Here is a 24650-nt window from a genome sequence, read left to right on the forward strand (position 1 = left end):
ATTCCAGTCCTGATTCAAATCCTTACACATGAATTCATCTCATGGTAAAATCAACGCACTTTCCACCGCCTACAGGTGAGCACAAGAGGGCTGCCTAGGATGCAAGCGCGAGTCAGGCGATGTAGAGAGCATTGACGATAATGCCAGTTTAGCTCGGGTCTGATTAAGGCATGTTATTGGCATTCACCTAGGTACAATTGAGAGCCCTTCACTTCAAGGCAGCAAGAATCAGCTTCTTGTAGTCCTCCACAGCAAGCTCGAGATCCTGAACAGTGATGCGCTCATCAGCCGAGTGAGCAACTAGAATGGTCCCAGGTCCGTACAAGTAACGCTTGTGGGTTCCGTTCAGGCGCGGCACATCCGTGTAATAGTTCACCACGGTGGTGTTGAAGCCTGCTTGTGTCAGTCGAGGCCGTTCCCGTCAAACAATCAGACAAACAACATACCTTCAACATCATAATCCAAACTCACTGGCAAACCAAACCCAGTAAACGTCAAGTTGACATACTCGGGCGTCACCTCCGACACAGCCTTTTGCAAAACATCCTGAATCCCCTGCAAATCCTCCGTCGCAGCTCGAATTGACGCCCTCCCGGACGCGCTCTCCGGAATCACATTCGTCGCGACCCCGCCCTCAATCAAGCCCACATTCAACGTGGTATTCCCAAACTCCTCCGTCCACGGCAACTTCGTATCCTGAATCTTGTCTAAAGCGCGCACGAGTAGGTCAATTGCGCTCCGGCCGTACTCGGGATACCCAGAATGGCCCGCGACGCCGTCGGCTGTGATATTGAATCCCAGCACACCCTTATGCGCCCGGACGAGGGTATTCTCCGTCGGCTCGCCAAAGATGACAGATTCCCAAGTCAAGCCCAGCTCATTCGCGGCACCCATTCCATCGCCTCCAGATTCCTCGCCGACGACGTATAGCAGCGCGACATCGCCCTCAACAATCTCCCCGCTTGCGAGGAGCTCCTCCACAGCAATAATCTGCGCTGCAACACTTCCTTTCGCATCAGAAGTTCCACGACCGCGAATCTCATCGCCGGAGCGGGAGTACGGGATATATGGCGGTACGGTGTCAAAGTGCGATGTGACGAGGACGCGGGCTTCGCGAGCGGTGCCGGGGTAGGCGAAGACGTTTTGGCGGGTTCCTTCGACTGTCTGAAGCTCGACTGTGAAGTTTGTCTCGAGGTAGTCTTTGAGAACCTGCGTTCCGAGGGCTTCGGATTTGGTTGTCGAGTCGGCTTCGACGAGGGTCTTGTGCAGGCTAAGGAGAGATTCGGTGTAGGATGCGGCCCAGGCCGATGAGGCGAGGGCGCAGATGAGAGCTGCTGATGAGAAGGGCTTCATTACGGTGACCTCTCACATCAAGTTCCTTTGTAGATGTTGAGGATTGATGCCTCGAAGGTTGGTGTCACGAGTTATGTTTGGAAACGGCCCAAGGCAGTAGATATGAGCGTTGGAATGCTTTTATCATTCATGGCCGGTATGGCGCCAGAGATAGTTGTGGGGTACGCACAATCCCGGTTCCGAAGGTCACGTCGGAGATGCACCACGATAAGAAAGTCTGCGTTACTTTGAGAGGGGTTCGTGCTGCGCCAAGGTGATAGACAGGCAATTGCAATGCGGGAGATCTTGGAACGGGCAGTTACTGCATCGCAGACGTTGACATTGAGGAGGGGAATTCATATGATATTCTCCGATCCATCCACATCTGTGATAGTTTCGGAGCTTTTCGTTCAGTGATTGCCGTGTTCGGTCGGGATCCCACGAAGCGGGGTGATGGAGACCGGCCGTGTGGCCCGCGGATGTATGGAGTCGGGAGCAAAGCCGAAGGTTGGGGAGGTCAAGGATTCGATGTTAGATTGGCTGTCTCAATTGAGCAATTATCTCATTCATATTCATCAACTCTGTCAATAAAGGGATCCTAATGAAGGGTTGCCAATTATTCCCTTCAATTGCTGGTGACAATGCCTCATAAAGGATTGACTACAAGAAATCTCGTTGGCCACGGGAGACTTGGTCTTGGTCATAGCGCATTTCAAAGAGACCCAAGAACAGTTGAAGATCCCCTCATTCTCTGCCGTAGCTCAAGTTCAGCTCGAGCACCGTTCCATGGAATAATGCATGGGCAGACTATGATTTAATAGCTCAATTGAACTTTGACAAAATTTATTTCTTATTGGGGAATTCCCATGCTATATCCAGCTGCCCAGCCATATTTCTAAGCAGAAACAGCCCCTTGGTGACTAATGCCGAAAGTCTGTGCGCGGCCGGTACTGAGGATAGCTCTTTTTTGCACAGCTTAAAGGCTTTAATGACCAAGATCCTTCGTCCGCGGAAATAACTTCGTGGGGCAGATGCGATTCATTCGGGGATTTTGCAGAGTATCATTGTTTCTAAGCGCATCATCAAACCCACCCACGGGTACCTTGACTTGACCAACCTTTGTTCTCGTCCATGGCGTCTACCCACTTGAGCACGCGATTTCTCAGCAACAGCTTGAATGCCAGGTTACTAATCCCACGTGTTGTTTCAACGTCTCCTCTTGACTTAAATTCGTCTTTATTCCGTCATCCATCTCGAGGATACCACTCTGATCAGCATCTTCAACAACGTCTTCTATTGTCTTTCATCGCCGCTACAACTCCCCCAAATACCCAATTGAGACCAATATCCTACACAGCAACAATGGCAGGCACCATCCGAGCTCTCGTCTCTCAAGGCGACAAGACCGCCAAAGTCCAAGAGGTACATGATGTCATTCAGATGCCCCTCAACTTGTCCTCCTGCTTGTCACTAACCATAATACAAGGTCCCTAAGCCTCAACCCGGCCCAGGCGAAATCCTGGTCAAAATCTCCGCCGTAGCCCAGAACCCAACAGACTGGAAAGCCACAGCCGGCGCTCCCGCAGGCCGCACCGTCGGCTGCGACTTTGCCGGCACCGTCGCAGACCCCAACGGCTCCTCCCTGAAAGAAGGCCAGCGCGTCGCGGGCTTTGTCATGGGAACCAGCGACGACCCGCCCCGCGGCGTCTTTGCGCAGTACGCCGTCATCGAGAGCAGCCTCGTCTTCCCCGTCCCCGAGTCCGTGACGGATTCTCAGGCCGCGGTTATCCCCTTGGCCTTTGCTACTGCTGTTCAGGCGCTGTTCCAGCGATCGGGACTTCCTGAGCCCACGAGCCCGAGCAAGGAAGCGATTCCGGTCTTGATTAACGGCGGAACGGGCAGTGTTGGGTTGTATGCCATTCAGCTGGCGAAGAAGGTTGGGCTGTATGTCATCGCAACTGGAGGCAAGAAGAACCACGAGCTTCTGAAGAGTCTCGGTGCGGATATGGTGATTGATTACCGCGACGCCGACTGGATTGAGCAGGTCAAGAAGGCTGCGAAGAATAACCTTAAGCACGTCTTTGACGCCATCAGCGAAGTCGAGACCACAAAGGCTGTTGCGACGGCGCTCTCACCCGAGGGTGGCCACGTCGTCTGCATTTTGCCGCGCAAGGCGAAGGAGGTTGGCGCTCCTGAGGGAGTCAAGGTCGAGAGCACGTTGGTGTACTCGGTCTTTGGAAGGGCTCTTACGTATGGGGCCTTCGACAACATTGATGGCGAGAAGCCCGAGGATAAGAAGTTCTGGGAGAAATACCTAGGACTCCTGCCCAAGTGGTTGGAGGATGGTTCCATCAAGCCCAACCCGCAAAAGGAGTTTGGTGGTCTGGATGATATCAACAAGGGCTTTGAGTTGCAGGCCAAGGGTGGTGTGAGTGCTGAGAAGCTGGTCTACAAAATTGTTTAGACCACTCGAAAATTGAGAAAACAAAGAGCGATCGAAGTTACTGACTTTTGACTTTGGCTGTGGATATCGCACGTGATGACATGATGGAATCAAGATAATGTGAATACTCCTTCACCGCCGCGTTTTCCTCTTTTGTTTATTTTGATCTGCCTCAAGGTCGCTCTTGCCTTTGGAACGGTCCTCTCTTGCTCTTTCCTGGAGAATTGGGGCTTTCCTTTCTCACCACCTGGTCCCTTTGAACTTCCACCTTTCTCATCAATACTCCCAATCTCATCGTCCCACCCTCATCATCTTCCCAACCTCATCATCTTACCTCCAAGCTTTCATTCACCCTTCCTCTCGTCTGGCTTCTCGACCTCGACTTTCGACTCAATTAACCAGTCAATCCATTGTCCTGCCTGCCTTTTCTTCCTGTAACAAGGCCTCGATCACCTCACCTTATCCCCCATATCAGATCGCTTCCATTAGTCATTGTCTCCGGAATTCTATCTCTCAATCACTATAAAAGCTTTCAGCGATCTGACCAACCCATGTAAGGGAGCATTGCTGTCCCTCTCTCATCCAAGCCTCTTTCAACTGCTGACGACCTCATCCCTTAGCATGTCATCCTCTCACGGCCAGTCCCTGTGGGAGCCGGTGGTCACCTTCACCGTCCTTCTGCCCCCCATTGAGCAATACTCGATGGCAGGTAAGGGCAGTGAAGGAGGCAACTGGGCTCTTCACGATCCCAATACCTATGCCTCTTCCAAGAACGAGCCAGAGCGACAGGAGGCCGAGCAGTGCCTGGCTTGCGGCAACCCTTCCACCCGGAAGTACCGCTGCCACTGCAAGGCGGCCAGGTACTGCTCATCCCAGTGCCTCGAGGCTGACGACCTCCATCAGCGGCTCTGTGTGGGCCGTCAAGATGCCAAGACCAAGGCTGCCTTTAGTCTTCCGTCGGAGAGTCGGCCATCCGAGAACCACTACCTAGCGGCGTTGCTTCCCGTGGACGAAAGCGATCCGAAGCTGATCTGGATCTCTCTCCAGATGGACCGCAAGACTGGCAAGATGAGTTTTGCTACCGATGAGATCACCATTGCGAAGGCGGCTGCCAAGTCCGACGATAGCCCCGACCCCGACATCATCCACGTCGGTCTGAACTCGGTCGCGAGTCCTCTCCAGAAGAGCCTAGCCCACGGGGTTGATGCCATCAAGTTCGGTTCGTACAAGGATACTTCACCCGGAAATCTCAATCGCTGCCTTCAGAGCTTTGGCAGGCCTGGCTTCCTGGCCTGTTATTTCGGCGCTGTGGTTGTCTGGGCGTACGACCTCGAGACCAACGGAGCGTTCAAGTCACCTCGCGACTTGGGCGTGCGCGACCTTCGCCACGCTCTGGATTGTCACGTTCTCAATTCGGTCAACCCGGCCGTCTCTCAGCCCGGTCGATTCATCCTCGAGGGCGGTGTAATCCCGGCTCTCAAGATCAACGATCTCTCGGATCGTTGGTTGGAGGCTCTGGGCGTCACTCGCCAGATCGAGAAGGTCCATGTCCCGGCGTCTCATCAATACTTCGAAGCCTTCCCCATCGGCAAGCTTTTCCACCTCGGTCTTCGTTGGTATGTCCGAACTGGGGTCCCCATCGCGATTGCTCCAACGGGAGAGCTCCATGAGGAACATGAGGAGATCCTCCAGCACTTTCGTCAAACCGTCCTTCTGGTTGCTTAGGAGGCACCTCAGGACACCGGTATGCGCAAGGCTCAGCTCCAGGTGGCTGATCTCAAACATTCTTCGAGCTTTCACCTGATGCAGGTTTGCGGAAAGCAGATCGAGCCCGTCCACCTCACTGCCATCATCGAATACTTCAAGCTCGCCAGCGCCTCGGGAACCCCCACAACCGAGAAGGCGTTCCGCGCGTATTGGGACTACTTCAAGAAGAGCGAACTGATGAAAGGTCACCCGATGGCTGGGATCCCTTCGCCTTATGACCTTGAGACTGGCCATAGTCGTGATCCCAACTCGGCGGGTCTTGTAACCTTGCTCCAAGGTTACAAGTCCTACGAGGACTTTGTTGGGCAGGCCCCAGTCGCCAATGAACACGTTGAGGGTGGCCTCAACGCCCCGAAGGGCGAGGCACAAAGCATCGAGCAGACACTTGGCTTCCCGACCGAGAGAACTTAGAACCTGGTTGATCGCACTCTCTGTTGTGAGTTTGCTCACATCTTTCATCTTATTCAGAGACTGACAGTTGAGCACAGCGTGCAATCAGATTGCTTTGAGAACATCATACACATGGGATGAGAGCGAGAAACGATTTGGAGAATTCGAATATTCTGGGGCATTTGGGTGATATCCAGAGTCGTTGAGACAACTGAGATAGACAGATACCATCAGAAGACCGGAATTGAGTTTCTCATTATGCTGCGCACCTATACCTCATCCGTGATTCCAGATTCCGCAAGACCTTAAAGCGATAACTTTTGGCCTCGAAGATTGAACATAGTCAAACGCCCCTAGCCTTGGTGCTAACTTCAACGGGTAGCTTCGTACGCCCTTTTCAACTTGAGAAATCGTGGGTGGTCCCTCGGCCTCACCCCCGTAACCTCCCCAACTAATCCTTTCCGAAAGATCTTAAGACCATCTTTTCTCGTCGTAAGGCCAGACTGCCCATCCGGCACAGGTAAAGCCATAAATTCAGCATATCTATCATCATTCAGAACCCACTCAAGCCCCCTCTCCCGCAAACACCGCAGCTCGTCTTCAATAATCCCACCTCGACCAATCTGAAACGCCTCATCGCGAGTGAGGGCTTTCGCCTCGCGAGCTTCTACGAGTCTTATCGTAGTCGTGCCATCGGGCTGTCGAGGATCAAGGATATCCGCGTCGTCGAGCCAGTGGAAGAGCAAACTGCCTGACCCGGAGTGAGCGCCCCAGGGGTTGATCTCAATGAGCTTCAAATCAAACTCGGGATTGAGCACCTCTGCGTAGACATCTAGGATGCAGCTCTTGAAGTGCAGATGTGGTGCGATACGCACCCAGAGGTGCTGTGCCTGTGTTGCCAGCCTTCTCAGCATCTCGTCTGTGATACCGGCGTGATTTGGCTGATAGAGCCTGCTCTGGCTGATAGCGACGATGTGGCTTTCCTTGACGTAGCATCGCCACTCGCTCAAGCGGTCGAGGTGGGTGTAGTATGGGAAGAAGTAGAGCTGGTTATCCGGGGATTTCGTATCCTGACGGAACTGATAGAACAGGCTCAAAAGTGCCTGGACGGTCCTTTTCGCGGAAACAAGCTTCACGAGTGCCTCGCGCATGTTGTTCACAGGTTGGAGATTTCCTCCATTGGCGTCTTTATCGCTGCATCTTCTTTGTTGCTTATATATGTGCACGTTCATCGCATCAAAGGGTGTTGATGAGTCACGCCGTGCGAGGGTGTTGAGGCCGGAAGGAATTGAAGATCCTGGAGCTAGCAATATTACCACATCATCCGACGCCTTGAGGACGGTATAATGAAGCAGGGTGAGCGGGGTAAGCAGGAAAAGTGAAAGCAATCACGGCTTTCACCTATCAGTAAATCAAATGCTTTTCTGGGCAATTTCTCCTAACAAGCAATGTAGCGTTAATTACTCTGTAAAGTACATTCGTACTGGCTCTCGTGCGTCTCTTAACCATATGATACTCGATCCATCCACACCGGGAATGACTTCTCTATAACTTGAGGGTCTGAAATCTGGGGGGATCCACAACAAACGTTTCCCGTCACGCACGATCCATTCTCGATCGTAGCTGAGACCATAGCCGCGGAAGGAGGGCATTGCTTCCGGCCTCTCTGAATCCGGCGTGTGTTCGAAGCTTTCTCTTAGTATTTCAGAGTCTGCGCAGATAGGATCTGAGCTACTCGAGCCCAGAGACTTAATTATGTCGATGAAGCCGTACTCGGTGTGCAAACGAGTTTCAAATGTCGTGTCAAACCTTACGTGGATGAGACTGATTTCGTCGCTTTCGAACATGCGTATAGAAGAATCAGATCTCAATTCCCATAAAATAATTCCTACTGAGAACGAAAGATCTCCTGTCTGTATACATACAGAAGACGCAAGCTGTTGCACATCTGCCGAGAAGCTGAGAGATGTGATTCTGTAGATTGAAGTTGGCACCGAGAGAAGCGTTGAGATGCATTGGTTTGTGACGACGTCCCAAACTTGGATGATGGCATTGTAGCCTCCCCGCAGGCGTTCACGGTCATCATAAGCTAGGAAAGCAAGTCGTTGGCCTTGACTCGAAAAGGCCATATTTGTAGCATAGCTGCGGCCAGAGTCAATGGTCTGCGAGCACCTGCCGTTTGATGTGTTCCATATCTTTATCAAACCCCCCAAGCTTGAAGCAAGCTGTAAAACACTCCCGAAGGCCAAAGACTCAATCACACGTTTCCTCTTGAGCCCGTTTCTTCTTCTGAACACCTCGTCCAAGTAGACGGCATCAGCTACTTCATTGTTCCAATGTCTTTGTTGGCAAACGCTCTCTTCAGAACCATGCTCATCAAAGCAAATATGCTCCGTGCAACCACAGACTTGCATTGTGATAGCATGGGTACTTGTGTTCCAAATTGTGATGGTGGTCTGATACAAAGAAGCTAACGCAAGTTGCTGGCCGTCTTGAGATAGTGCGATAGCAGACACGGACTTCTCATAGAACGTTGACTCTGGCATATCGGCTCGTCTGTCCCAAAGTCTGATTTTATCCATGCGGAGGTCATGTGCAAGGAATCGATCGTTGTCAGCAAAGATCAGTTGTTCCATGCCTGGAATTGGCCAGTGGGGTATGGAGTCTGCCGTTATTGATAAGTCCCAGACATCGATCGTTGATGGATAGGACGCCGATACGATTCGCTGAGCGTCTGGGGAAAAAGATATTGAGTTGATGTTGCGTGTGTTGGAACCGTACATCGCCCACGTCAAAGCACCAGTCGACGTGTTCCACACGCATATGTCGTATCGAGAGCCAGCTGCTAGAAACCTTTTGTCGGCCGAAAAGTCCATGTAGTTGGGATAGTCTCCGTACCCTGGTTTACTTGGTATCTCATACTTGAATCTCCGAATTATCTTGCCAGTTTGTCTTTCCCAGATCCGTACGATGGAGCATATCCCTCTCAGACCACCTGACGCAACCCAGGCTCCATCCGGCGACCAAGCTACAGTAAATATCCTATCATCCGTTGATATCTGTTGTCCATCCCCTGTCGATACATCGAAAATCTCGATTAGATGATTTATTGAACCTAAAGCGATCCAACGACCATCTGCGCTCAACGCTATGGAGTGAGCTTCACCACGTCCAGGATGACGCTCGACGGTGCGTGCAGGAAATTCTCCCTTCGTACTCTGAATGATGATATAGTTCCAAAAAGCAGATGCAACCGTGTACCCATCCGACGAGATGGCAGTTGCGGTGGCCCTACGTGAATGTGGTTCAAGCTGGTGGGTGCAACGGCCTGTGTCCCTATCCCAGACCTTTACGAAACCATTCCAGGAGCTTGATACAACTGATTTGCCGTCTGCTGAAAAAGCCACCAACTTTGATCCCTTGCTACCGCTGTGTTGTTCATCCTCCTCGCCGTGGATACCGATATGGACTGTGTGAGTGCAGGTGCCGCTCTTCGCATGCCAAAGCTTCACAGTCCCGTCGACATATCGAGTGACAAGCCACTCCCCGTCGGAGGAGTAGGCCACGCAGCAAGCGCCATATTCACGCTCCACATTATAGTCTAACGTCTGCAAACACGCACTCCATCTGGTTTCCAGGCCAGGCGTAATTGTAACCCAGTCAGGCGCCTCGTCCCGAAACTGTACTTTCACAACGCTTTGGTCAGGGCTAAATAATAGAGCCGAAGCATAGAGTTGTAATGGGGCGTTTTCAATCATCACTTTGTGATAGAGTAGAAATCGATTCGCGTCATGAATAAAAGCTGATAGGCCTTGTTCGATTGAGTTCGGGCTTTGGCTCTGGCTCACTGTTCGTCAGTAGACATCGTAGACTAACACAACGCATTCAAATACGACTTACGAACAGACCCTGAAGCTTTTGGATGGCTTGTATTGCCTGTTGCATCTGGCGGAGGAGGCTTAGTGCCTCTATCCAATTGAGAAACTTTCCCCTGAGGAAGGTGTCGACCTCGGAAATGACACTGTTCTCTTGTGGCGTTGGCTTTCCCATTGCTACCCGTTGTTCACAGACCCAATCAGTCAAGTGGTCAACCCAATAGGTGCAGAAGTACTGCAAAGCACACAAAGGATCGGGCTCTGGCGTATGAATTTCCGCTATGCCTGTACCGGGCTCTTTTAAACCGTAAATGTCTCGTTTCAAATGTCCAGGTCTGTTGAGGACGTCCATAGACCTCTGAAAAACGGACTTGTGTCGCTCTACAACAGTGGGAAGGTTTGAAGCACTGCTTTTCAAAAATTCCACAGCCGACTGATGCACAAAGTAGATCCTTTCTGCTTGGATCTTCAAGAAAGACCCACATGATTCAATCGCTTCCTCCAAAGATTCCGTATCATTACTGAAGTGTGACTGAAGGAGAGGAAGAAGTTCCTCAATCGTAACTGGTCGTTTGAGGATTGACATGACAGACAGTATCTCTTTATACAGGTCTTCGTCTAGAGAGGGCAGTGAACTGATCATGCGCTCGTAAAATGCATCGAGTCCAGGCGGAAATGTTTCAAGCACCTTCATAACGTTACGCTTTTTGACGCTACCATCAAGAAGAGCTTGACAAACCAAAGAGACCCAAAGGAACGTATCCTGCGATTGCTTTCTCAAGTACAATCGAATCTCTGAGCAGGTAATTTCGTTGAACCTTTTGCGGCTAGCCAGCTGTTGAACTTCTCGGTTAATATACGAGTGGACCGCTTTGGAGATGAGATCGTCGTGTAATTCGAGGGTGATAGTAGACCCGTTTGTATCGTCCTCGCCGAGCATCTCGCCAATTTCGGTCCACTTTCGACTCGAGATAATGACTTTAGCGCGAGAAATTGTCGAGAGATTCTTGATGAACTGAAGCAGCTTGGGACGATCTGTCGTGCATTCGTCGAGCGCATCCACGATCAACAAAACGCCATCCAATTGTGGGTCGCTGAGCATAGAATTGAGCAGCTCATACATAGTGCCCCAGGCGTTGTGATCATTGAAACGAGCTTTGCCACCCTTCTCATACACAGCCAAGACCTGGTTTCGGAGCCAGGGATACTTCTGAGCCAGTTGAAGAACTAGGGACCGAAGGACGGACGTTGCGTTATCCAACGCTGGCACTGTAGCTTGGCAGAAAAAGTAGCACAGCGGACGCGGATCGCTTTGTTCCAGCTCTTCAATTATCCCACAAAGAAGCATCGTTTTCCCCTTGCCTGGGTCCCCTCTGATCCAGAGCCGGCGGCTTTCAGGGTGGGTCCGCCAGCGTCGGAATTCCTCAACATCTAGGATCCATTCGTATGATGATTTGAAAAGGGTAGGAGTATTGTCCTTTCTGCGGATTATCCGTTCTCTATCATTTTTTGGGTTCGTCTGGAAGAGTTCGCGAAGACATTCTTCACTCTTGTCATCTTCATGGCGCCTCTCTTGTTGTTGTGTTTGGTGTGATATGGTCTCTTTCGTTTCAACAAGGAGGGCATACATTCGAGGGTCTGGAATATAATTTGTTAACAAGACCGTGTTGTTTCCAGAGAAATTGTTGTGTGCATTAATTCATGTTGATCCTTTTGATCACAAAGTTTTCTGACGTATATCAAGAAATAGGGCTACTTGCCAAAAGCTATGACCTTCTCCTTCTTGACATTGCTGGGAAGCACTCTTGATAGAAGATCCTTCGCATATGCGGCCGCAGTTGCAGCGGCGTAATCCTGCCATCTTTTGTTCTTATGACTGTCCGAATAGTCGCAGATGCCACGAATCACCAGGCAGGGAAAGTCTTGCATCAGTCCAGCCGCCTCCATCTCAAAGCAAATCACCCCAAGCTCCTTGCTCAGTCGATCCCTGGTTTCACTATCCTTCACGACCTGATTCCCCGAGGCGATATTACCATAATGAACCACTGGATCAGCATCGTCTCTATCGATCCGCTCCACAGTTTGCGAGTTATCGCAATCATTGCAGTTAGAGCCAGCATTGACATGCTCGTACTCTGTTCGGAATAAGCGGTCGTTGGATTCGCCCTGATAAGCATACTTCTGTCGCAATGATGCTTTTTCGATCTTTTCTACCGCTTCGGAAAGGAACCCGGGGGTTTTGCTGGCACCGCGTAAGTGACGAGCTTGGAGACGGCTTAGAGCTGTCAGCAGTGCCTTGGGCGGCGCATTGAGCGATCCTGTTCGTTCAAACTCCTCAAGCTTTCTCTTTTTCCCTCGGTCATGCTGAATTACACCTCCACTGGTGTTACTTGGCGTGCTAACGACGATATCACCAAGTCGAATGTCATGGTCCGACGATGGTGCCCCGCCTCCAATCCCGACTAGCAGGCCGAATCGAATAGATTTGAATGTCCGGAGCATATCTTTAGCAACTGTGGCGGCTGGATTTGTTCCGTAAACACCATTCGGCAGACAGGCGATGACTACTCTATGGCCTTGCATTAGACCTAGAGTGTAGCTGTTGTGGTCACCATCATCCTGCTCGAATTGAACGTCGTCGTAAATTTCGTCGAGCATGAGTTCTGCGGCGGCCATCTCCAGGGGGAGAGCACAAATCCATCCGACGGTGTACGATTCTTTGTCCTCAGCTTCACTCATCCCATCTCCGCCCGCGGATGCCGCGCTGGACTTCATGACGTTCATCTGCATGAAATATGTGTCGCAGAGACCTCTCTTGTATGAACCCGAGATGATGATGCTCGTGAAGGACGTATTCTGTAGAAAAGCATGCACATTGTCTCATGCCACTAGCAAAGCCCGAGGAGATCGAGTATACTCAGGGAAGAGATGTGCCAAAATTCTGGAAAAACGCGGGGTTCTGCTGACAGCCTCGCAACAGCGACGAGATGGGGATCCTCCCTGCGGCTCTAGCCGTTCACGTATACCACTGGTGACTGCATGAGCATGCAGCGCCCGCCAGCCCGCCTTCTCTTCCAATGAGATGATTCACAATCTGTCAGGCGTTTTCAGCTCCTTCTCCATGATAATGGAGCTTTGGGGTCAATATTGCGATGCTGCATCGTGTCTGCTCCTACTCCTCTGACCTTGATTTAGCCGCCGTGATCATCACACAGCCTGCTTATTCCTCATACGCGGAACGACATGAGTGGCGGGATCGACTCCCAGCGTGACCCACTTCTTGTGCATGCCAAGCCAAACCTGTCCTACTTACCGCCGGACAGACTTGTTGGTCACCCGTCCACGCCTTGGAATCCATGATCAGCCTTGGTTATTCCAGCTTTGGTAGTGGCGGCCAGGGTCCCTAAGATGATGGGCCAACATCGAGCATGTTGGCAAGGAAGATGGTATCTTCCGGAAAAGCAAGTCGCAAGTCCCGAAAACGTTGATCGGCTCAGAGGTGCGAATATGGGGGTCGAGTTGGAACAAACCGCCTAGGATACATATGCAATAATCATGAATATCTATCTAAGTGAGACTCCTGGGGTTTACAAATGTGGTGTATTGTTGGTTGCATTGTCAGCAGCCACAATAGCACACCCACTTCTGGCGGACCATAAAGCACTGAGAAACATTCACGATAAGCCACATCAGACAGCAAGACTTGAGCCACAGGTCAGGCCGACATCTAATGCCCAATTCCTGTTAATCGCATTTATGCACCTTTTATGAGACTGTCGAATCAACTCCTACGCCGCTCGCCTCTTCTGTGTCGGCCCAGGCTCTTGATCAAGCCACCTCAAATCCTTCGCCTAGGAGCAGGATGCTTCCATTCCAAACTCTGGGTCTCGTAATCTTACATGCCCGCTATATACTCCTCGGTACTACGGTCCTAACTCGTTATCCCACTTCGTATAGAACTATACCCTAAAAGTAACAATAAGGGTTATGCCGGCCGCGGCTAGGTTGAGTCCGTTACCGTTGTGTTAGTTGAGTGAGACCTATGGCAAATACTTGCAGGTGCAGATGATGCCACCAATGTTTCTGCATGTCGCTTTGAAATTGACGGAGCTGCTTCGAGCAGCGTTCTTGGGCCGAGGACTATAGCGAAAGTATGGGATAATCAGGACTTACACCACCGTCACCCAGCCTCGAGGACGATAACTCATATGGTAATTGAAAAAGTTCACCACATTTAAAAATTTCAACTTTATAATAATCTCTCTGACTGAGAATTCAAAGAGGCTATCCTTGAGTACTTCCTTACCCTCACGAAGCCAGGTCTCAAGATCCTGAAGGCGCTGGAACCCTGAATCTCCCACTCTTCACATCTTCCTGAGCCTTCAGACTCAAGTTGACAATCTCAATAATGATATGCTGCCTCTCCGCCTCGAGGTGCTCCTCCGAGATAGCGCTGCCATACCACACGGAGGCATAAATATCAAGATACCTCTTCCCAGCCACACTGACATCCCTCGCAGCAATATTCAACACCCCAAATCGAGTATTCTTGCCGTCTACGAGGTTCTTGTCACCGCAAGCCTTGAGTCGGAATTCAGGAAGCAGTCGCACCATCGATCTCTGCGCACAAGTTCGTGGGCTGTAGTTGGGAATACTAAAGTTGGTCACCACCCCGCCCCAGCTCTCCAGAATCTGCGATGTGCCAGTCGCTCCTCCCCCAGCGTAACTCGACTTTTTAAAGTAGTGCTCCGCATTGCCGCGATTATTAGCAGCATCGGCGAGGGGCAAGGCAGACCACGTCGAAAAAGCCCACGCGTTGACATTGGGAAGTGGTACAAGGGCACGACACTCGACCGCTTTCCACGTGGCTGGGTCATGCAGAGTGGAGTTGGAGTTGACGTCATACCAGAAGTTTTTGGCATCTTCAATATCTTTGGAGAAGAGCTCGAGAAAGCCCCGGTCGCCGATCGAAGCTTTTCGTTTGGCGAGGATGTCCATGCAGAGGGAGGCTGGGGTGGGAAGCGGAATCTGGCTGTTTGGGATGTGTGTGCGCTCATTGATGAGTTTGAGGACGTAATGGCATCGCTCGAGTTTGAAGTCGATTTTCTTCCCTAGAGTCTTTGGGCCTGAGAGGATATACGGGTGACCGTTGAATTCCTCGGTCCAGTTGCCGAATTTGGGCCAGGGTATGCTTTGTGCAGCGGCAAGTGTGGCTAGAATTGCGACGATTATGGACAACATTTTGAATTTGGGGGAACGATGTGCGAATCTGAACTCTAGTTGCTTCGTCCAAGACTGAAACTTCATGACTGGGAGCGATTGCCATTTTGAAGCAAGGTAGCCGGCAGCGCTTACATGCGTGACGCCGTAAATTGTCCAATCGCTCACGATGTTTGCCGCGGGCTTCACAGCGGTCTTTCATTGTCATTGAATAAAACAAAATTCAAAAGACCTGTTAGTTACACGATACAAGTCCCTACAGAACTGAGCTTGCCAATCCTTCGTTGAGTCTACCGAGCCAGGCAATGGAAGAGAAAGAAATCATGTTAGCTAGTGCCCCCACCCCGCACCTCTCGATCGAACTCCATAGAGCAAACAGGGCGCGGGGCCTTTCGGTAAGAGGGATGAGACAGGCACTAAGAGCTTCGAGAACAAAAGAAGGCTGTGCAGAAGCCTGAGCAGGGCCGACTACCAATGGGACAACACTGCTCAAGTTTCACCGCCGATCTGGTCGGTGCTACGAGGCGTTGTGACACAAGCGAGTCTCTGCAAGCCCTCATGGACCCCAAAATCTAGACCGTTGGCAGAATAAAGATGTCTTGCGCGCCAAGGCGTCTATGGTCGCGATGTTGACGTGCTATTGGCATGCATCAATGTGGAATGGTCCCTTGTCTATCGGCTCGAAGGAATGCAATCTATCCTTTGATATCCTTCCAGCTCACACGTGTCAGGGTGCTGGTCACATTTACCAAAAAGAATGGGGGTGGAGGGTGTCTTTCCAAGAGAAGGACTCTCGCTTACATCGCTAAGGGAGGGCTACGCTGGTCCAATGTCAGGGTCGAAAAGCCTCTTGCCCGGGGTAAACAAGACTCAGGAGTGGTGTTCATCGTTCTGATCCTGTACGTATGTGCACACAAACCTCGATCTCTGCAATACACTACTAATGACATGAATCCGTAATTGTCAAGTGATATCGAACGATTTTGATCAGCAGCCAAACACACATCAGATATGGCAACATGTCACGTCTTCGTTGCTGGTACATATCGAGGCAGTGCTCTGTTTACTGCAGCTTTGATGCTACGTCGAGGCTCGCGCAGCTTCTTGGCTTCACCCCGACCGGTAGCGTTTGGTTCCTCTCATACATTCGTCCTTTCCCATTCGGTCTTTCAAAGGGACAACTCATCGCTCATCAATGATTTGCAAGAATTCCCCCAAGTACCTTACAAAAATACGTTCCCCGACTTTGCCACCCCTTCACCCCGAATTAAAGCATCTACAGCCCATTCAATCCAGGCACAAAGTAGGTAGGTTAGATGTTCCAGATTTCATTCTCACCGGTTGGAGATCTACCGAAGTCGAGACTTCTGAGCTGTGAATGCTCTCGCTGTTTCATTCAACCATTATCACTTCTCATATCGCGCTAGTTGGTGTCGCTAGTTGGTTGGTGTCACTAGTTCCCGTGAGACCTGTTACCGTGGAGCATCATCTCCAATTCGTTTCGCTCGATTGTCACAGGGGCATCTCGCCATCGAAATCAGCTCATTCTGGAAGAAAAAGGTGATTCTGATCTCATGGTTATGAACGACCCCTGTCGTTTGACTCCAGAGATAAGTGTACCGTCTACCTGGATCCTACTTTAACCGTCTCACCGACTCCACGTCTTCGGATCCAGGTCCGGTGGCTGGCCTCGAAAGGCAGCGCCCCGAAGCCACCTTATACGAGGGAAGAAAAAAAAAGCAATGTGAAGCTATGAAAGTTGTCCAATCGTCGCCGACCAGAGTTTTCTTTCGGCCCTTTCTAGCCGTGTCTCCCAAGACTTGGGTGCAGAACGTGGCAGGGTTTTGGCCACGTTTTATGCCGGTCACACCAATCCTTACGCGGAGATATAGCTAGGTGCCATGAGTGATAAGGATCCTTGGGGAAGCTTCCCGCAGTTGGTGTTCTAGACCGCTCTGAGTCTCGTCACCATGATGTGACCTATCTACGCGCACCAAGGCGGTAGATTGTTCTTGCGACAATCGCGCAAGAAACGAGGTGACGGTACTTTGGACATCATGTACCCAACTGAGCGGGGATCTCGGGCCCGGAACATCAATTGGCATTATTCCCCGTCACAGACTAGGAATCTTGCCCGGTATGAAGATGATTATCGCTCCTCAGCCTCTGCCGATTTCGAGAATGCATGACCTCAATCATTACCGGGCAAAATTCAGTGGTTCACCGGACACCGCTGTAGATGACGAAAGGTTCAAGAGAGTAATAATATAAAGGTCAGGCACTCAGAGGCGTTGAGTATTCAGAATTCGTCATGTTCGCAGTACGGAGTCGACGACTCGTGCTGTTCTTCCACGATCGTGGTAGAATCAATGTCTGCACAACATCGAATTGCGTGAAAACACCATCGAGACCTTGCGACTGCAGAACTCGAGTCATTACCATCGTGGGATTAAAATACCTGCATTGCAGGAAGCATGTGTTTTGGCGTCTGCCACATTGAACTAGCGGTAAACCAGCCCCGCGAATCAACGTCCTGGAGACGGCACTAAGGCGCCGGTTGCGATCATCGTCCGGCCAGTAGGCTGGCTTACATATAAGTGGCGATCCCGCTAGACATGATCATCGGCCTCTTTGTTCGCCAAGCGCTGATGAAACACCGTTGATCGACCCCCGTCAACCTCACACAATCATCACTCCTTGTCGACATGGCCATTACTGTTGATATTGAAGCGACGATGGGAGCCCAGGCGTTTGGCACGGCCGTCTACTCCCTTGAGATACCAAGCATCTACTTTGGCATCACAATTGGTCTCACGATACTCATTGCAGTGAAAGCCTCACAGCAGACTGTTTCCATCTACATGAAAACAAACTCGTTCTTCAACCTTTATGTGTGGATGTAAGTATGACTTCGCTATTTCCAAGTCAAGTCTGTTGCATCGATCGCGAGTGATAACAGTTGAAAGGATATGGGTTCTACTTATTGCCAATCTGCTCCAAGCCATTATCAACTGGCTGTTCATTCGAGGTGATCTGTTGGGAACGTAAGACACCGACATCAATCCTCAAGTATCAGGATAAAGGAGCTGACCCTTGGATCTAGCTTTGGTTTCTTTTTTGGAAGTTGCATTCTGTGGACGTTGCAGACGCAGCTAGCCCTCCAAATCATTGCAAATCGCCTAGGCCTCGTCATAATGGACAAAAGCAGGGTGAAAATCATGAAAATCTGCTTGCTCGTCATAGTTGGCATCATCAATATCTCGGTTGCCTGCATATGGATCCCGGCGCGCTTGACACAAAAGGAACCATTTGTGCGCATCAATGAGATTTGGGATCGCATGGAAAAGATCATCTATCTAATCGTGGATCTTACTCTGAATGCAATTTTCCTCCGCAAAGTGCGACGGGAACTGATTGCCGGAGGTCTCACGAAATATTGGCTACTGTTCAACTGCAATGTCGCGGCCGTTTCAGTCTCTTTGTCTATGGATGTAAGTTCATCTCTTCGATTCTTGCATGTGGATCCATGCTGAAAGCTGCATCAGATTCTCATCATCGTTATGATGTCTCTTCCCAACCCTTTTCTTTACGCTATTACCCATCCAGTCGCATATAGTGTCAAACTTGTGATTGAGATGCTGATGGCGGATCTGATATCAACTATCGCCCGACAACCACACCAGCTTCTTAGCCGCTCGGATGTTTAACGGATAATTTGCAACGAGGATAGCGTGAAGGATTCAAGAAACATTATTACTACGGGAATCAGGACCATAAGTAGTGATTGAAGTGTTAGAGATTCTACCTAGAAAGCGAAATACTTATGAAATGCTTTAGTTTTATGGCATATCTTGTAGTTCCTCAACGTTACGGATTCGATGCGTGAATGTTGAAACTGTCTTATTGATCCCTGTGCAATATCGGTTGCCTCCGTATAGTATTTCAAGGGGAATAAGCCGGTACTCGGCAGGCCCCTGGGCGACGGCAACGACCACATTGACGACTACAAAAACGGAAACTAAGATGAATGCCAGGTTTTTACCACTAGTGCTGAATTCTCAGCCATCCCATGGACGCTTTTTGGGGTACCGGACGGAGCGAGATTGCCTTTCCCACTCAAATCCAGAGTCCAGCATATCGTAGAGAGGCCATACAAAATTACAGCTTACAAGCATCCAACTCGAGTCCTCATCCTCTTGATCATGTTTACCGCTACCCGTGTCATCGCCTCCATCATCTGAGGAGTGGCGAGCAAATGGCCGGCAATCAACGGCCTTGATGTAGACGCTGTTGATTGTGGGCTTCCCAGTCTGTGCTTCGAAAGATCTTAAACAGTCATCGTCGACAATCAGGCAGTAACCGAAGCGACTGTGGTCGCGTTTTTCGATAATCGGAATTTCTTGCTCCGGGTCGGCACTATGAGATAGACCTCCAACCCAAGATTGAAACCGCAGCATGACGTTCCAGATCGACATGCCGTCGAGTTCGGGGTCTTCGACTATTGACAGGCGATGGTAGGGCCGAATATAGGTAGCGTTTGCATCATATGAGATGTCTCCCAGCATGCATTCGCGTAAGTACGTGACGTAGCGCTCCCATAACGCCTGGTCGCGGTAGGTTGTCCGGTAAAGATAGAAACCCCAAACATAAAGTTGGTCGGGTCGATGTCGGATGTGATGGGTGACGCTGGGAAGATGTAGCACGACGGTAGTTGGAAGTGGTGGAATCTCCATTTTGCGTATTGAAGACCTGAGAATCGAAGAGAGAATGACTGTCTTGAGGCAGAGTGAAGAAATTGTGGAAGGCTGAGAAAGGTCTAACGCCAAGTAAGGTAGGAGCGCAGGATTCGATGACTCTATATAGTCATCAGGTCTTTCTCCGAAAGTCTTTCGGTGGAATTTGCGGCATGTCTACCTCAACGGTGTACCTCCTCGATTGAAGAAATGACCTCGTCGAGCAGACTTTTGGCAAGCTTTTATAGCATGTTCCAATTTGAGTTGCAACTTACTGGCGGGGTGTGGAGACCACGGTACGACTTTGGCCTCTCTACCTTGAGAGAGCCCGATGACACTTCCTGGACAGAAGAATACCTACTTATGCGGGAAGAACATTGCAGCAATGTGGAAATCTTTCCACATAGGAATGTTGACTGAAAATCTCAGCACTCAGAGGCACTTGTACAAAAAAAGGAAAATGAAAATTCATTCGCTAACATTAAGATCACTTGCAAGGGAGTGAGGTCTCCCACCTCCAATGGCGTAGCCAGTATTACACTTTCCTAGTGCTATGGTCCATCCCATCGAGGTTCGTCGCCAACCTTTCACAGTGCGTGGAATCGACCTCATGGTGGCGGAATCCAAGTGAAAAAGAAAGAGCTATGCGCCGTTGCCATGGTCAATGAACATGTACTACGAAATGTCGTTGGGGCCTTGTGAAAGGCAGTGCAGTATATCCTGCACTGCTGGTCATATGCCGGTTCAGAGCCCAGCAGTGTCACAGTATGGAGATTTGCGGTGTTTGGAGAACTTCCCAATTATCCGCGTGCGATGGGTCGCCAAACGGCTTCAACAGCGCAAAGCGAAGCCTGAAAACAGAAACTTAGCTCGGGAACGGAGAGTCATGAAGATGGAGTATTACGCACGTATAGTTGCCGACAGCGATCTGGCTTCCGTTGCCGAGTTTTCCGAACCACCAGTGCTGATCCTGTTCGTAAGCACCGTTGCGGTTGCGGTCCATTATCGGATACGTAAATGTCTCGTTCGGATCGTAGATGCTGGTATCAATGGCTTCCACCCTGCCGGACCCGACCCAGGAGGCGATAGTACCGATGTGGCCATTCTCTCCGGGTACTGGGGGATACTTCCACTGTCGCTCCGTCCATCCCGCCTCGAAAACCTAGTAAGCAAATTAGCCTGATGAACATAATTCTTCTGGCAGCTTGGCTGGTCGTGACGTACATCCCATCGAGTCTCCTTGACGCCGTAAATCGGTTTGCTGATGACTCTGGGGAAATCTTGAGCAGCCAGGCTAAGGTTGAAAGTAAAGCTAGATGGTGTTAACATCGTTGTCAATTTAGTTGTAAATGAGAGTCTCACTAAGGCTTGCTGGCGACTGGAGTATTCGAAGTTGTTGATATCATGAAAGCGTAATTGGTTTCCTCCAACGGCGTCACCTCCTTGCGAAGGTCGCCACCAAGACCTAATCAACCAGTCAGCAGAATGAACAATCAAAAGTCCTCAACAATACGAACCAAGATATGGGACAGAGAGAAACTCTCCATTGCTGCCAGAGATGAGAACACGACCGCTGTACAGGGGCAGTCCAGACGCATTCCAGCCAAGGGTGTCTGGGTTCTTGAAGTTCACTCTGGATGAAGTGTCAGCGCAAGTCGGTACAAAACGGTTTCAGCACTTACGAGACTGTCTTGCTTTCTCCCGATTGCAATGTGAAGTCCGCGGGGAAGCTGATTTCTGGCGCGCGTGTCTCGGGGATCATGTCAAAGAACTCCTTGACCCTCTTGGTTCCAGGGGCAGGGTTAGCGATAACCCGGTCAGCTGCGTACCACCCAAGGATGTCGGCTGAGACAATGTCCTCCGCAGAAAACTTGTAGGTCACTGCCTCTTCGTCATTATTGGTGACGGAAATCTCGTGGTAGCGATTGAAGTAGCGGGTGTCGTTCAGTGCAATTTTCTCATAGTCAATCACGGTCTTGTACTGGAGCACCTTGAAAGCATCGACCAAGCCGTTTCCGACTTGAGCGACACTAGCAGAGTGGCCATAGTCGGTCTCGGTCAGACCATCAGCCCAAGGAACACTAATGCCGCTGGAAATGATACGCTTGCCAAGATCTTTTGCCCAGGCATTGCCACTGGGGTGCGTGTTACGCCCGCCGTAGACGGAGACGTACAGCGCGGCCACACCGGCAATGTACGGTGCAGCCATGGAAGTGCCGCTCTGAATAGTATATGATTCGTCGATCCATGTACTGTAGATCTTGCCTCCCGGTGCAGCAATGTCCGGCTTGATCTGAAGATCGTACAATGGCCCGATGTTGGTGAAATAATTCGGATCACCGCCGAGGGAGTATGTCAGCGCGACCGGAAGTCCGTGGTTGACAGAGAAATCTGCGGTGACGTTGCGACCAGCCTTGATTGCTTCAACGATCTGTTTTCCTGCAAAACTGGTGATGAATCCAACGGTGCTGTTCGTATTCCCGATAACGGGGTAGCTGAGCGGGCGGTCGTCATTGTAAACTAAAACAAGCGTACCACCGACAAGAGCTAGATTCTCTTGCTGCGTGTGGATGTCGCAGGACACGGCAGCACCACGTCTGACAAGCACAATCTTGCCTGTAAAGTCCATAGAGCCAGGCTCAAGCGGTTCGCAGGCATCAGTTGTGGCATTGGTGTCGAGAGAGAATGGGACGATGGGGACGTCCACGACTGTCGCGGGGAAGGGATCGTAGCTAATGGGAGGTATGAATCCATATCTCGCCGTCTCTTCGCTGCCGCCATTGACTCCGGAGAAGGTGGCGTCGAACGGGAAAGCAGGGAATGTCTGAGAGTCAACTGAGGCTACAGCAAGCACATTCTTGCCAGTCGCGCCGGTGCTGCTCAGGAAAGGTCCAACTGTGCCAACGTTGCCGGACGCGACAACGGTGACGATGCCTTCGTCTACGAATCGAGATGCAATGACCGACCAGGCCTCTGTGGCCCACCCGATGTTGGAGCCGACGCTGGCTGTTATGATATCCACCTGGCCCAAAGGTTAGCGATACTGCAACAGGTACTGTAGTTCTGAAAGGGTCAGCGCTTACTCCGTCGTCATAGGCGCGGAAAAACGCTTCAAGAATCGTCGCAGTGTCTGTGAAACCCTAGGAGTGGTTTCCAAGCATTAGCCTTGTGGGCTACATCTTCATCAAGTCCTCACAGCGCTAATGCAACTCACGTATTGCGAAAAGATCTTGTAGGCGTAAAGCGTTGCCTCGGGCGCAACTCCGGACCATCTTTTGGCAAGCTGGTCAGATAGTGACAGCAATCGAGATGGATATACCTGACTTACCCAGCACCTTTAGCTGCGACGATTCCTGCAACATGGGAGCCGTGCCCCTGTTGATCGAGGGGGTCCTCATCAGGTTGTTTTTCGCCCTCATACGGCCATACTTGATAGCCACGCGGTTAGCGACGAAAAGACAAACGGAAACCACCGTGCGACTTACGTCCATCACCAGCGAAATCATAGCCTCCGTCTACTTTGAATCCAGGGCCAAAGCCATTGCCGAGCTAAAAGGATAAGGAGTCATAAGCGTCGGGTGCGGATAGGGTGCTCTCCTTCAGTAAGACTTACGTCGGGGTGTTTATACCAAATGCCAGTATCAACAACGCCAACCTTGGCCCCCTTTCCAAAGATACCCTGTGCATGTAACTTGGAGACGCCAGTAGTATTGTGCGTCGTGTACGCTACATCCTCGCCTTGGACCAAACGCTTGCTCTCCACGGGGTCGAGCTTGACTGCCACGTTTGGCCAAACATTCACGACGTCAGGAAGGCTCAACAAAGAGTCGAGAGTGTGGCTTTCTGTCTCGACACTTGCACCAGTAAATACCTTGTTGTCAAAAGTCTTGACGACTTTGACACCATCGGTCGACGCGAGACCGTCACGGCGTTGAGTTGAGCCCTAGTAACGCTGGTCAACAGCAAACTCATTGGGGAAGCACAGAATGCATGCTCACCGGCGCAAACTCCACGATAAAACTCTTTGAAATAAGCCGATTGTTGTCTCTGAAGTCAACAGTCTCGCGACTATTCAACGCGGAGTAAGTCCCTGCTTTGACAAGCGGGAGTGCAAGGGCGAACGAGAACAGCCGCATTGTGGTCTAGACGCCGCGCGAGCAGGCGTTCAGGAAAGGACAAAAGCTCGGTGTCCTCATCTATGTCGCGCCAGTCAAGCCCGTGCTCTCCCCGCCTTGATATAAGTGTAGACATCTCTGGTTTCTCTACTCCTCGTAGATACGCGGGATGGTGGTCATTCCAGTCCGTTGTTGATATCAAGATCCGAGGAAGATAATGCTCGTTTTCGGACGCGGTCTGCGCAAAAAGCACGGAAAGCCCCTGGTCGGACTACATTTACGAGGTTACAGTGCATCATGAGGCACTGCGTGCCTGGATTGAGGTCGCAACGCCGTTGCCAAGATGTGATAATGAACGACCAAAGACTCGATCACGCGAAATGAGATGAAATACCCCTAGGTATTTATCATAACCCATGCCGACGCGACTCGGTCGCGTGCTTGACAGATCACGGGACGGCCTATGGTAAGAGAGCTTGACATTAAATGTTAATTGATCGCGTGCTGCACCCCAGCTCAGTGCTAATCCACCTTCCTCGTTCAGATTCTTGGCATCCGCGGGAACGGATAAGACTGGCCTTATCACCGAGGGTTCAGTGCCTCTGAAGAACCTTATTTCAATTGGACTGTGTGTGCGAATCCCGAGCATCGCTTTGTTGTGCTAACAATTCGTGAGGTGGCTTTGGGCAATGGCTTTCATGGCGATTGGTGGGCTAGATAAGGTAAATTGGTCTAGAAAGGGTCTCATTCTGGCGAATCTTGTTCAAGATGAGCG

At 50.7% G+C, this 24650-nt stretch overlaps 8 protein-coding genes and 1 further gene across 8 annotated transcripts; 2 read left to right on the plus strand and 7 right to left on the minus strand.

Annotated features, from left to right (window-relative positions):
- Window positions 1-208: 208 nt before the first annotated feature.
- HER10_EVM0009914 (uncharacterized protein) lies at window positions 209-1632 on the minus strand (the record flags this gene model as incomplete). Its single annotated transcript, XM_035479385.1, has 2 exons — window positions 447-1632; window positions 209-393 (listed from the first exon to the last, which is right to left on the minus strand). Exons 1-2 carry the CDS (start codon window positions 1351-1353, stop codon window positions 209-211), a joined length of 1092 nt encoding a protein of 363 aa, XP_035328388.1. The 5' UTR covers window positions 1354-1632.
- Window positions 1633-2358: 726 nt separating this feature from the next.
- HER10_EVM0006114 (zinc-binding dehydrogenase) lies at window positions 2359-3796 on the plus strand (the record flags this gene model as incomplete). The annotated part of the gene is made up of 2 exons (XM_035475709.1): window positions 2359-2754; window positions 2819-3796. The coding sequence occupies exons 1-2, from the start codon at window positions 2464-2466 to the stop codon at window positions 3794-3796; spliced, it is 1269 nt and encodes a 422-aa protein (XP_035328058.1). The 5' UTR covers window positions 2359-2463.
- A 600-nt stretch (window positions 3797-4396) lies between these two features.
- Window positions 4397-5953, plus strand: HER10_EVM0008348.
- Window positions 5954-6303: 350 nt separating this feature from the next.
- Window positions 6304-6846, minus strand: HER10_EVM0005426 (uncharacterized protein; the record flags this gene model as incomplete). The annotated part of the gene is made up of 1 exon (XM_035475044.1): window positions 6304-6846. One exon carries the CDS (start codon window positions 6844-6846, stop codon window positions 6304-6306), a length of 543 nt encoding a protein of 180 aa, XP_035327986.1.
- A 546-nt stretch (window positions 6847-7392) lies between these two features.
- Window positions 7393-11155, minus strand: HER10_EVM0010492 (NACHT and WD domain protein; the record flags this gene model as incomplete). Its single annotated transcript, XM_035479949.1, has 3 exons — window positions 7393-7477; window positions 8465-9763; window positions 9837-11155. 3 exons carry the CDS (start codon window positions 11153-11155, stop codon window positions 7393-7395), a joined length of 2703 nt encoding a protein of 900 aa, XP_035328437.1.
- Window positions 11156-11559: 404 nt separating this feature from the next.
- HER10_EVM0011625 (ankyrin repeat-containing protein) lies at window positions 11560-12546 on the minus strand (the record flags this gene model as incomplete). Its single annotated transcript, XM_035481053.1, has 1 exon — window positions 11560-12546. The coding sequence occupies one exon, from the start codon at window positions 12544-12546 to the stop codon at window positions 11560-11562; it is 987 nt and encodes a 328-aa protein (XP_035328536.1).
- A 1584-nt stretch (window positions 12547-14130) lies between these two features.
- HER10_EVM0006871 (uncharacterized protein) lies at window positions 14131-15048 on the minus strand (the record flags this gene model as incomplete). Its single annotated transcript, XM_035476444.1, has 1 exon — window positions 14131-15048. One exon carries the CDS (start codon window positions 15046-15048, stop codon window positions 14131-14133), a length of 918 nt encoding a protein of 305 aa, XP_035328130.1.
- A 4037-nt stretch (window positions 15049-19085) lies between these two features.
- Window positions 19086-19760, minus strand: HER10_EVM0000976 (uncharacterized protein; the record flags this gene model as incomplete). The annotated part of the gene is made up of 1 exon (XM_035470740.1): window positions 19086-19760. The coding sequence occupies one exon, from the start codon at window positions 19758-19760 to the stop codon at window positions 19086-19088; it is 675 nt and encodes a 224-aa protein (XP_035327562.1).
- A 760-nt stretch (window positions 19761-20520) lies between these two features.
- Window positions 20521-23896, minus strand: HER10_EVM0005161 (subtilase; the record flags this gene model as incomplete). The annotated part of the gene is made up of 12 exons (XM_035474785.1): window positions 20521-20611; window positions 20669-20922; window positions 20985-21072; window positions 21123-21225; window positions 21278-21393; window positions 21443-22782; window positions 22844-22900; window positions 22975-23032; window positions 23089-23188; window positions 23246-23309; window positions 23374-23703; window positions 23759-23896. The coding sequence occupies 12 exons, from the start codon at window positions 23894-23896 to the stop codon at window positions 20521-20523; spliced, it is 2739 nt and encodes a 912-aa protein (XP_035327964.1).
- Window positions 23897-24650: the final 754 nt, after the last annotated feature.

The sequence above is a fragment of the Colletotrichum scovillei genome (genome assembly GCF_011075155.1).
Source record: "Colletotrichum scovillei strain TJNH1 chromosome Unknown Contig00010, whole genome shotgun sequence".
NCBI lineage: Eukaryota > Fungi > Ascomycota > Sordariomycetes > Glomerellales > Glomerellaceae > Colletotrichum > Colletotrichum scovillei.